At 42.7% G+C, this 13,701-nt stretch overlaps 1 protein-coding gene and 1 pseudogene across 1 annotated transcript; both read left to right on the top strand.

Annotated features, from left to right (window-relative positions):
- The first annotated feature begins 333 nt into the window (after nt 1-333).
- On the top strand, nt 334-6,314 carry LOC125295545 (annotated as a pseudogene).
- Nucleotides 6,315-9,683: 3,369 nt separating this feature from the next.
- LOC125296456 (C-factor-like) lies at nt 9,684-12,266 on the top strand. Its single transcript, XM_048246373.1, has 6 exons — nt 9,684-9,939; nt 10,040-10,094; nt 10,318-10,505; nt 10,663-10,830; nt 11,064-11,174; nt 11,980-12,266. Exons 1-6 carry the CDS (start codon nt 9,796-9,798, stop codon nt 12,091-12,093), a joined length of 780 nt encoding a protein of 259 aa, XP_048102330.1. The 5' UTR covers nt 9,684-9,795; the 3' UTR covers nt 12,094-12,266.
- The last annotated feature ends 1,435 nt before the right edge of the window (nt 12,267-13,701 follow it).

Here is a 13,701-nt window from a genome sequence, read left to right as displayed (position 1 = left end):
ATTTGTCCAATATGTTCTAGACATTCCAAGAGTTATAGACATTCCAATGTTTTGTTCTCTTTCTGTGAGCCACATCTGCTATTCCAAATGTTTATTTCAGAGTGCAAACACACTCATTACCACACACACACACATATACACACATCAAGAAATAGCAATGTCACTGACAGTTTGTATCTTTCTGAGAACAACGCAAGTGACATTAACTTAATTCTGTAAGTACTGTACAGTATGCCGTCTCCATGGTGATGTGACACAGCGGGTGTGTCTCTCCCAAGGGTCCCCACTCCCCAGCTCAGGGGCCACTGCTTCCTGCCCGGCCCTCTCTGTGTTTACTGTAGCCGCTCCGCTCACACAAACAGACCACTGTGGCAAACTTGCGCACTTCTGATCTTCCCCCTTCCTAACAGTGTGTGTGAGTGTGGAGGAGGGTAGCACTGACAGATGTTTACGTTCACAACCTCAGTCACCCGCCCACATACTTCTCCATATTCAACATCCATGCCGGAGCCCAGTGTCTAGTTTTCACTTCCTCTCCTCTTTCCTTCCCACCATCCTTTTCTCATTGGCCGTCGCTCGGCCCGGTTTTCTTCACCCATTAGAGACCATGACTCTGCAGAAAATATGCGGTCCATTGAAGATCAAACCCTCGATCCAAGCTTTTGTCCGGTTTTCCCCGCCCATTAGAGACCATGACTCTGCAGAAAACATGACTACAGCCTTGAACAAACACTTCAGCTGCTTATAATTGGGATGCTAAGCTGTCCTTATCAGAGTAGGCCTAAGAGAACAAATAGGAGTGACTAAAAGAGGGCATGGCAGGAAAAGTTTGCAACGTTCTGATCACCGGGGCCAACCGTGGCCTGGGGCTGGAGATGGTCAAACAGCTGGTGGAGATGTCGTGTTCCTACCTGGCATGCCTACTGGTTAGGGCTTCGGACTTGTAACCGGAGGGTTGCCGGTTCGAACCCCGACCAGTAGGAACGGTTGAAGTGCCCTTGAGCAAGGCACCTAACCCCTCACTGACTGCTCCCCGAGCGCCGCTGTAGCAGGCAGCTCACTGCGTCGGGATTAGTGTGTGCTTCACCTCACTGTGTGTTCACTGTGTGCTGAGTGTGTTTCACTAATTCACGGATTGGGATAAATGCAGAGACCAAATTTCCCTCACGGGATCAAAAGAGTATATAAAAGAAAAAAAGAAAAAAAATCTTTGCCTGCTGCCGTGATCCAGGCGCTCCCAAGGCCCCGGTGAGAGAGTTCAGCAGAGCTCAGTTGAAAAGAGAACTGAGCTCTTGCTTTTGTTTCCTGCTGGCGGTTTTAATGTGCACACACTTTAATGTGTGTAACAATGTGTTACAGAGTCCAGCTGGCCAAGAAGCACCCTGGAGTCATTCATGTTATTCGCCTTGCTAACAAAGCATTTGAACTTTCTTACAACTCTAGTGCAACATCATCCTCCATTAATCACATGAAGCATCGTTTCCACTATAGAATATTCCTAAAGAAATTAAGGATGCCGTTGATTAATGATAGACTTGATGTTTAGCCGCTGTTTCGCTCAGACACCACTGACCCCCGCAGCATTAAGGAGCCTGGCAAGCAGGTGAGCTCGGTCCTGGGCAAGAGTGGACTCAACCTGCTGGTGAACAACGCTGCTGTGCTGGACAATGGCACCATGCAGACCACGGGAGTCAAGGAGATGCAGGATGCCTTCAACACCAACATCATAAGGCCTATGATGGTCACCAAGGTAATGGTCAAAAGAGGAAGCTTGAGGGGTGATACACAATGTCTCTTACTTATTCTTACTTACTTGGCTGACGCTTTATCCAAAGCCATTTACATGTCAATTATTACAAGAGCCAGTCTCCCCAGAGCACCTCAGGGTTAAGTGCCTTGGTCAAGGGCATAACATTGGCAGCCGGGAATTTTTCTGGCTACTGCATGCTAGCCCAGCTCATTAGCCACTACACACCACCGCCATTCTAAGAGAGAGGTGTAGATCTCTCTCTCTCTGCCTCTCCATCTTTCTCTCTGTTAACCTTTTCCTCTCAATCCTGTAATTAGGAGTTCCTGCCATATCTGTGTGAGGCAGCGAAGAGCAGTGGGAAGACAGGGATGTTCTGCGGCAAAGCGGCCGTGGTCAACATCTCCACATTTCTGGCCTCCATGGCAACCGGTCTTGAGATGCACTCTCACTTCCCTGCCCTCTGATACCGCATTAGCAAGGTACAGGCAGCAGCCACTTTTATCATATGCTTGAGTCCAATCATTCCCTGTGCTACAGTGAACAACTAATCCATTATGTTCACAGTAAAGCTATGGCGGGCAAAGAACAGAATATTGTGAAAGACCTTTCTTGTTTATTGAAAGGTAAAGTAATATCAATGTAATAAGACAAGCACAGTTTTCTACAAGAAACAAAATAATATCCTTTGTATAGTATTCAATATCCCATTTAATATTCTTTACAATGTTAACTTTCCATAAAGTAAACAGAAAACTGAATGTTTACATGATATTGTATTGTATTGCATGCACTCCAGATTATTAGACCAGAAGCTACCTGCCCATGGATTATTGCAACACTCTTACTTGCTGTGGCATCAGCTGCTGAAATGAACTATTGCTCATTCTCCCACGCAGGCAGGTCTGAACATGCTGACAGTCTGTAACTCACTGGAATTCAAGCAAGACGGGGTCCTGTTTACTGTCCTGAACCCGGGATGGGTGCGCATTGACATGGGGGGAGAAGACGTGAGTGTCTGTCTAGAGTGATATAGTTTGACCGATGGTGTTACAGTTTTTGGTTACAAGGCTGCAGTGTCAGTGTGCATTTGTTCATGACTGGACTTAATGATCCACAATTAATTAATTGGGCTGTTAATGTCTTAATTAATTATGACCGCCGCTAGCGAAGCGGTCATATAGGGATTGTCAAAGTTTTTTTTTTCTTTTTTTTTTTTTTCCCCCGTCATCTACTTCCTGAAATTTTGGTCAACAATACCCGGGACACCGAAACACCGGGGCACATGAAATTTGGTGGGTATGTAGCCCACTAGACTTTTACGGAAAAATTTCGTTTGGTCCCCAGGGGCCACTCCCACCCCCCGAAACCCAAAAAATGCAGTTTTTCCTAAATAACTACCTGAACCGTGGCACCGAGGATGAAGAAATGTGTATGGTATGTTGGTCTCAAGGGCCCACATCAACCTAGCCCATAATCACTCATTTGTGATTTGCACCCCCCTGGTAAAAAATGAAAATACATTATCATTCTGCTTTAATCGCCCCTCTCTTCAGTTAAGATGTTCAGAACTGCACCAAATTTTATGTGTATGATTAACCTGACAGTTCATGCCAAGTTTTGTAGTGACTGTAAAACTCATTGTAGCCTATTTAGTGATGGTGGCCAGTAGATGGTGGTGCACATATTCACACACACACACAGGCACGCACATACTATCGGTATCGGCAATTAGAACGGCCGATACATAATTACAAATTCAGTAGGATTAAAGGAAAACCAAATATTCATCATAATAATTTGGCTGCATTTCCAATATTGGCGTCACGTGGTCGTTTGTCCACCAGATGGGGCATCGTTGCAGTGAGACGTAACTTTGTTGGAAGTTAATCTAAAGTGGGTTGGAAAGACAAGGACAACACTGTAGTTTACCGCAGAGAACGTCTAACAAGGGTAGGATGATTTCCACATGAAATGTAATTCCCATTTCTTCTTGAAGCCTAAATAAATCTGAGAATGTTTATCGGACATGCTTGGTTTTTACTGCAGGTAGGCTACGTTAATCTTGTAAGTTATAGCCTAGGAGGTAGGTAAAATAATGTTACCGTTAGCATTGGTTGAGTGATGGAGGCCAATTTGATTATGTATTTGTAGAAAACCATAAATGCGGTTATAGGCTACCAAGCAAATTGATAACAGCACTAATTCTATCTTTCGACTGTCATCCCATTCTCTTATGACCATAGGCTACTAGCAGGAGCTAAGTGACCACAACACGTTTGCTAACGTGATGGTTTTCTAATGGAAAATATATAGGCTACCTGAAAGATAAACCTGGGCTCATTTCTGCTCAAAGTCTCATGCATCCCAAACACCAGGCTGGGACATTTTCTGCTCAAAGTCTCAAAAAAGCATCTGAATCTGAGTTTTATTACGTTAATTCCCAAATGAATGTCGTTCAGCAGCTCACCCACTCCATCTGGGACCTCTTCAATGATTTCCTCTATTTTCAAAGGTGATTCATAGATGTGACATAAGAAGAACATGGCTCAAAGTTGGCTAACTAGGGTTGACTGAAATAGATGATAAATTTATTCAAATATGAATAATTTTTGTTAACCTTCTGAAGCAATGTATGGATTTATGGATAAGCTAGCAAATTCATCTGGCTATTGCCAGGTTATGATGATCTACATCTCCATTTAAACCAAATGTTTTAGAGCCGCGCGCTGAGAGATGTATCCAGGGCAGGGCTGTACCTACACATATTTGTTGCACGTGCTACAAAAATCATTCTTTGTGATGGATGATTTAGTACCAACGCTACACCGTCCGATACAGTTTATATTGCTGAGGCTTTTTGTTTGTTCGGTGCGTGGCTATAGCCTTTGATTCCGCTTGGTAGTTGTAGTCTATGATTAAAAAGCATGTGTGTGTGAAGTATCCAAACAATGATAACACTTTCTTCATTATGGCTGCTTTAGCCACAGACCTTCAGCTACTGTACAGTGGGTCCCATTTAGAAGTGTCCACTTCATTCGCGCTTTCCGTGATTCACGCAGCTGCGTGAAATGTATTACTACTGATATGCAAAACTATTAACTTTTCGCCAAGAGGTGGCAGCTTAAGTCCGCTTGATACTGTTGGTTCCCAAAGGAGATTTTATTTGGGTCACCAGCATAGCCTAGTGACAATATATGTTGTGTAATAGGCCTAGCATAGGGCCTACCTTATATAGCTTATAGTTTAACAGTCACGGTTTTGTCATAACTCCCTCTATGCATTTTTGCATTTAGAATAGCTCTAAAACCGGGGGGTGAACATCGCAGAGGGGGCGCCAGTGCGTGGATATTAAATTAAACAATATTTCTATCGGGCGCCTACCATGGACTAGGCTGGGTGAACCCAGTCTGATCTGCCGGCGATTATTTTTCGATTTCTTAAAAGATTGAGCTTGGTCTTTCGCCAGACTAACCATGGACCTCACAGTTGCAAAATGCAAGGGAACATGAATCAGCCTATATTTGCACAAACAATAACGGACAGCAGCTCTTCAACTTGGCCCGTTAAAATGTGTATCGGGCATGTGTATGTGTAGACGCATTTCATGAAGGCCCTTTTGGACATGTCAGTTATTTGCACCACTGGGTAAAACTGCATTTTGTTTTAGACTACTGGTATTTAATTTGTGCATTGACAATTAAGTTGAATATCATATGAACTAGATGACTAAACTCTTGCATATGTAGAAGAAGAAACATTCACAAAAATCCATGACATGACCTCTCTTCTTGATAGCTGTTGAAAACTGCATGGATCTGACATGGATTGTTTTGTTTTATAATAAATAAATAAATAAATGCATTATGCTGCTTCCTTCTGCTTTTTCCAAATACAATGTAGCCTACAGGTGTACCTTTCATCAGTCCAGTTGCAATGGATGGACTGTGATGAACTGCCCTACTTGTGATTGTTTAGAGATTTTAAAGGTTTTATAACAATGCTACACATTTTTTGGCAAGTGCTACAAATCTATTCACCTTTGCAGCGCCAGTAGGCTACTTTCTGTGCGGCCCGTAAACACACATGCCAAACAAGCATACACAAAAGTTTCAAGAGTGGGGGATGGAGTAGAAGATGGAGACAAATTGATTAATGTGATTTATTTTCGCGGAATGGATGTACAGGACTGAGTGGCGGTCATATTTTGTACCGCTATGTGGTACATCTAGTTTATTAATCAAGTTGTTCTTTTGTGGGGTCTCAGATGTATTATTGTTAATATATGTTTTATATGCATGTTATATTCAGAGATTATCTTCTTCTTTTTAATTTGTAGCTCATTGTAAAACTTGTGTCCAGGAGAGCGTTGGTGGTATGCTGCATGTCATGGATTCCCTGACGGAGAAACATAACGGAGCTTTTCTGGACTACAACGGACAACCAATGCCCTGGTGATAATGAAGGAATGAGCAATGTTTCACGCCGCCTCATGTTGCAACTTCATCTGTCTGGTTACCATCCAGCTCAAGCATCAAAATGAAATATTTGTTGTAGAGATGTTTATCCTATATGTTTGGCCTTGTGCTACTGTTCTACAAGCTCTCTTTTTCTTTTTCTCGCTTTGGATAAAAATATATGCTATATGCACGTATGTATAAATGTAGGACTATTAAGCCATGCAATAAAGTTTGATGAAAACAACATGTTGTGTGTACTGTACATTTGTTATTCTGCTGAGTTAGTAGGAGTTATAATTGACCAGGACCTATCACTAAATAATCACATAAAACAGATCACCAAAACTTAATTTGACCATTTAAGGAACATTTCAAAGATAGGGAAGTCCTTATCCTGACCAGAAACCGATAAATTAATCCATGCTTTTGTCACCTCAAGGATAGACTATTGCAATGCTCTATACGCTGGCTGCAATAATACCTGTCTAAAGAGCTTACAGCTTATACAAAATGCAGCTGCTCGCACACTCACTAGGACCAAAAAATATGAACATATTTCCCCATCCTAGCATCTTTACACTGGCTACCTGTTAAAAGTTGCATTGACAAAATATTACTTCTAACATACAAAGCCATAAATGGCCGGGCACCTGAATATATTAAAGATCTCCTAGTCCCATACAACCAACCTAGACCGCTACGATCACAGAATACTGGACTTCTTGTAATCCCAAGAATCTCAAAAACGACAGTAGGAGGCAGAGCTTTTTGCTACAGCGCAAAATGTAGCAAAAAGCTCCTCTATCAAATAATCTCCCTCCCTCTATTCGATTAGCAGACACCCTGCCTATTTTTAAGTCTAGACTTAAAACATACCTGTTTAGTGCCTCCCATAGTACAGTGTGGAACTTCAACCACCTTAGGTTTTTTGGAATGGACCCCCCTGCTGTGTCCTTGTGTGACTGGCACCCCAGTCATGCATGAGACGGTGGTCACTGACCATACCTGCGCTGGTGTTGACTACCCTTCGCCTTAGTTATGCTGCTATAGCATAGTGCTGTCATGGACTTTTCATGCCTCATGCCGTACAACCCCTCCTCTCCCCTCTCTCCCCTTCCCTCTCTCTCTCTGCCTATTCTCACTATGGTATAACACTATATAGTACCAATGATATACTTATTGATATTAACCATTTTGATCTCTCTCTTCCCCCTTACCTCACTTGTGAGGTATACCATTACCAGTCGTCAGCCATCCTTGTGTTTGGCCCTCATCTCACTCATCTCATCTGAAGTCCCATCCCTACGACGGATTCCTGGCCCGCGCAGCCTAACGCCCCTCTAATTCCCCTATAACAACTCCTAATCCCCTTGGACAATTAATTTCCTACACTGGACTATTCAAACTTTCTGACACTAAATAAGATTCATGCATTATCATACTGGATATGTAACCATCCCACCTCTTTGTAACATACACCTCAGGTGGCTTTAAACACCATGTTCTTTTATCTACACCTAACTAACTTATTCATTTATCATGTATACAGACCTTACTGTTCTGTACTGACCCTAGGCAGATGGGTCAGGCCCTTGAGCCGTGGATCTGCTCGAGGGTTCTTTCTACATGTATCTCCAATTCTAGGGAGTTTTTTCCTTGCCCCTGTTACTCCATACAACCAACCTAGACCGCTACGATCACAGAATACTGGACTTCTTGTAATCCCAAGAATCTCAAAAACTACAGTAGGAGGCAGAGCTTTTTGCTACAGCGCAAAATGTAGCAAAAAGCTCCTCTATCAAATAATCTCCCTCCCTCTATTCGATTAGCAGACACCCTGCCTATTTTTAAGTCTAGACTTAAAACATACCTGTTTAGTGCCTCCCATAGTACAGTGTGGAACTTCAACCACCTTAGGTTTTTTTGGAATGGACCCCCCTGCTGTGTCCTTGTGTGACTGGCACCCCAGTCATGCATGAGACGGTGGTCACTGACCATACCTTCTCTGATTGTTTAACACTATGTGAAGCGCCATGAGACATGTGCAATGTTTTCACGCTCTATATTAAATTGAAATTGAAATTGAATTATGAACACAAAATCAAGCCAATAGCACAATTCATGTAGATTAACACCAGCAGTATTTATCACAAAAGTGGTTAAAAGGTCAATAACTGTACTCACTGTAGAATTACAGGTGGAAGGAGTCTGTCAATATTTGTAATTCTGGGGTAGTGTCCCATGAACGGTAGAACTTTCTCTCAGCCTGTCAGCCAAGGTGCTTGCCACCTTTAAAGGATAATTCCGATATTTAGCACTTTGAGTCCCTTTTCTGGTTTGTTTTGGATGAACCGAAATTTTGATGATGGGTCCTGTTTCGACTTTCTAACTCGTTTTGAATCGCCTTTGACTGGCTGGCTATGGGCATGGACCCATCGTCAAAATTTCAGTGTCCATCACTCTAGTTCATCCAAAACAAACCAGAAAAGGGACTCAAAGTGCTAAATACCGGAATTATCCTTTAATCAACACTCTCTCTGGGTCCTGCGTCAGTGTGTGTGCATGTGTAGTGTTGTGTTTGTTAATCTGTCTGCTTGAGAACTTAACTACCTTTGTGTGAAAGACGACATACTGTATATAGATGACTGAGAAATTGCTTTCATTTCATCATTATTTTCTACCTGTGGTAAAACTGTTGATGACCTGCTGCTGGCAATCCATGGCAGTAAAATGTAGTCTGGGAGGTTTTGACAGAGATTGGGCTGCACGTTAGCACAGGTTATTCCTGTGTTTCTTCACCTATCTAGTGTTTGTTCACCCTTTACCAATGCAATGCCTACCCCAGACCACCCGTAAATACAACCCTGGTTGATTGTGTTTTTAGGAAGGCCTGTGAAAAGCACATTGCAGTAATCAACATGATAAATCAATGCATTCATTAAAGACGTAAAACCTCTAAGCAATATTGTTTGGCAATGTTTTGAGGTGGTATAGCTTGTTGTGGCTGTTGAAATTTAGATCACTGTCAATTAAGATACCATGATTTGTTAACATCTTTGCTTTAATCCCTTTTGTGTCATTGGCAACCCTAAGTCTTTCCTCCTTTTTACCAAATATAATTACATCAATTTTCTTTGTTCGGCTGAAGAAAAGTTTCTATGCACATTCAACTGATCTGTGGTGTAGATGACGCTTCATCTCTGTCAGTGTATATTTTGCAAATGTGTTACTATCTGCTCAATGCCACAATTAAAATACACAAACACATGCACTAAACTGCCACATCATTATGATGTGGCAGTTCAGTTAAGATCACTCCTAAAGAAGTCACAAATTAACTCAGCCGCACGCTAAGTATGCCAACTCCATAGTGATTTGACAGAATCACAGTATCATAATAACAACTTCCCGCCCAACCACTGGCTCCACCCAGCAAGAGCCTATGTCTCAGCTTGTAACATTATATCTGAAGAACTAAGAAGAAGGAGTGTCCACGGTCTTACACCAACAATAGAGTGTTATTAGACCATAAATACTGAGGTGGAGGGAGGATTGTATGAGAGAGAGTCAGACTGAGACAACGAGAGAATGGCAGGAAAAGTTTGCAACGTTCTGATCACCGGGGCCAACCGTGGCCTGGGGCTGGAGATGGTCAAACAGCTGGCGGAGATGCCGTGTCCTGGCCGGAGGATCTTTGCCTGCTGCCGTGATCCTAACGCCCCCAAGGCTCAGGTGAGAGTTCAGCAGAGGTTTTAAGGTGATAAGCTAGCGAAAGCGTTTGCTACTGTTTCCTGCTTGTGTGTTAAAGTGCACATTCTTGCATGTGTTACAGAGTCTGCAGGAGCTGGCCAAGAAGCACCCTGGAGTCATTCATGTTATTCGCCTAGGTAAAAAAGCATTTACATTTAGGGTATAATCTACCATTTTAGTACCATTTTGTTATTCTGTAGAACAGTAAGGGTCTCATCTCTCTATTTTATCCAGCTTTACATTGTTACGACACATACACCAACATGTGATTAGGCCTACAGTGGAGATTTGGGGCTAATATGTTATTTGTTTATGGACAAAATGGATCAAACCAATTAACTTAATCACTGTTTCTGTCAGATGTTGCTGACCTGTCCAGCATTCAGGAGTCTGCCAAGCAGGTTGGCTCAGTCCTGGGGAAGGATGGACTCAACCTGCTGGTGAACAACGCTGCCATGGCTCCGTATGACAACACGCAAACCGCTAAACTCAAAGACCTGCAGGACACCTTCCAAACCAACGTCATTGGAACCATGATGGTTACTAAGGTGACTCAAGTAGAATGTGATGATGTGGTGCTTTAACATTAAGATAGCTGCAAAATAGCTTTCTCTAGTCATTTTAAAAGGTGCAGGTGTAGGTTTCCTTAGGTGTCTATTTCTTGCTCAGCTATTTTCTGTTCCTTCTTTTCTTGTGTGAGATCAGGAGTTCCTGCCATATCTGCGTGAAGCGGCGAAGAGCAGTGGGAAACCAGGGATGTCCTGTTGCAAGGCAGCTGTGATAAATATCTCCACAATACTGTCCAGCATCACGAAAGCCCCTGAAAATATTTCCCTCTTCCCAACTCTGGCACTTACATATCGTGTAAGCAAGGTACTGACAGCTTCAATACTACAGTTTGTGTACGGTAACAGCGAGCACAATGTATTGACACTCTTTCATGGCAGTGTTCCCATCTAGTCAGAAAGTTAAGAGTTAATTTCTGCAGAAAGATGACTGTCATGCATGCATGCCATGACTGCAAATTACTTTCCCACTAATCATTTCACAACTCTTGCCTTCTATGACATCAGATATAAAGCCTTTCTCCCTCTCTGTCCATGCAGGCAGGTTTAAACATGCTGACAGTGTGCCAAGCACAGGAATTCAAGGCAGACGGGGTCCTGTTTACACTCCTACACCCAGGATGGGTGCGAACTGACATGGGGGGGGCAGACGTGAGTAGTTACCATACAATCTTGTGCTTATCAGTCAACTACACTTCATCAAGTAATCTGATAATCATGGTCTATTTAACCTGCTGGTAATTGTTAGATAAGTAGTTGTCATTACATTGTCAAGTAATAAGTATGTTGGCTTTATTCATTATGAATGCATGTGCTTTTACATTTGTGTGACATTTCTTGACAATGGCATAAAAACGTGAATATTACCACAATAGATTCAGTTGTTTTGGATTAGTCACTCTGCCAACACTTATGGACATTACCAATTATTATTCAACAGTCATCTCGTATAGTTTGTCACTAGATTCTGGTACACAGTTCCTTCAAATTTATATTAATCATGCCGCTGAGATCAAACTAGTCTTTCATTGTCTTTCCTTCATAGACTGAGTAATTTCTCTCTCTCTCATACGTGCTGTTGTTAATGATACCAACCAATCATTGGACTATTATTGTGAACACATAATGTTAACAATGTTCATTATCAATTATTAATGTTAAAATCAATAATAATGAACATAAATGTTGAAAAACATACACTAACAATCTGAAAAATCAACTATTGTTGTCAAGAGACATATTTGGCTAAATGTCTCAAATACCAAGTATGCTAAATAGACAGTAGCTTGCTTAATGATCATGAATGTGTTTCAAATAAAATCAAAATGAATTAATGCCCCCAAGCTGGCAGATCTGTAGAGGTCACTGTCCTGTGTTTGTCTTTGCCTTTGTTTTCCTGCTGCCCATGAGAGAACCCCATCAGTCTGACTGCATGTGATTTATTGCTTGCCACTAGGGGGAGATAGACGCCCGTGAGAGTGTCAGTGGTATGCTGCGCGTCATGGATTCCCTGACTGAGAAACATAACGGAGGTTTCCTGGACTACAAAGGACAACCTCTGCCCTGGTGAAAATGAAGGAGGAGTACCATTCTACATGCCAGCATTTCATGTCACATATGCTGTATTAAGAGTCACCATCTAGCCCACTTTTGCTGATTCTATACTACACAGGGTGTGGTCAGTATGATACTGTTTTAAGTTTGCTTGCCTGTTGTTATCACAATAAAGTTGAATGCACAAGAGTTATGTCCACTCCTTTTGAGCAAATCAGGAGGCCTTAATAGCTGCCTTTCAATGAGAACGTTTCCCTCTTCCCAGTATGTTGGAGGATTTGAATGGCGTCTATGACCTCATACATCCATGTTATGAACGCATGAGTGCATGCGTTCATGAATATGCAAAAGCTGAGCAGGGAGCAGTTGATAGACGAAGCCAGGCTAGGACACACACCAGGCGAAGTATAAGTATATATACTCTTTTGATCCCGTGAGGGAAATTTGGTCTCTGCATTTATCCCAATCCGTGAATTAGTGAAACAGACTCAGCACACAGTGAGGTGAAGCACACACTAATCCCGGCGCAGTGAGCTGCCTGCAACAACAGCTGCGCTCGGGGAGCAGTGAGGGGTTAGGTGCCTTGCTCAAGGGCACTTCAGCCGTGCCTATGGGTCGGGGTTCGAACCGGCAACCCTGCGGTTACAAGTCCGAAGCACTAACCAGTAGGCCACGGCTGCCCCCTAGGCTAGGACACACCAGGCACACTTGAGGCAAATCCATGGCTCTCTGCTCACACTAGACTAGAGAGTGAGTGGCATGTGTGGTGTGTCACAGAAGGCCTGTATATACCTCAACACTCGCAAGACTGGGGTGACAAAAGAGGGCTACTATATGCATTCCTACGTGGGGTGTATCTTTACCGTGTGACAAACAAGATGGAGGGGGGATTAAAACGGTTTATTCAAACAAATGGACAAATACCCAGCAAAGATGTCCGTGCCCACTGTGGATAGCTGTGGGTTTACTGTGGGGCTCGCCCATGTGGCCCTTGGGGTTTGCCCATGCGAGGCCTACAGTAGTTTTGCTCTTTAGGACCCCTATGAGGATTTGCTGTGGATTTTCCGTAAAATGCTATTTTTTTATATTATTATTAATCTTATCCAGCATTATTTATTCTTGTTATGACTTACATCTTAACCCAGTCTTGAGGATACTGCGTGAGGTACTATCTGTTGCTCCAAAAGGCACTCGTGAAATACACAACTGTTTAGTAGTCACACCATTGTTAATCACAAATGAAGGGAGTTGCACTTTAAGCATGTTATCTCCATAATGAGCCTATAGTATGACAGTCTATCACTACAACTGCAGGCACCTGTGACTCAGCACAACTATGTCACCTATCTGAAGTCAAGAGGGCCATTAGCAGGGCAATATAGGCAATACATACTGCAGGTGAAAGTGCACCACACAGAAGGAGGCACTGGGAGGGGGAGAGAGAGCACATGGCAGAACAGGCTTACAACGTTATGATCATCTGAGCCAACTGACCTGGGCTGGAGATGGTCAGCTGGTGGAGATATCCTGTCCTGGACATTATAAAAAACATATTTCTGACCTATAATCTAACAGTTTGTATGCATTAAAGAAGCAAGTCTAATCAAATCAGTGTCAAATCAAA

Source organism: Alosa alosa, chromosome 6 (assembly GCF_017589495.1).
Source record: "Alosa alosa isolate M-15738 ecotype Scorff River chromosome 6, AALO_Geno_1.1, whole genome shotgun sequence".
Classification (NCBI taxonomy): domain Eukaryota; kingdom Metazoa; phylum Chordata; class Actinopteri; order Clupeiformes; family Clupeidae; genus Alosa; species Alosa alosa.
Note: the sequence above shows the minus strand (reverse complement) of the source record. Positions and strands in the feature narration are given on the sequence as shown.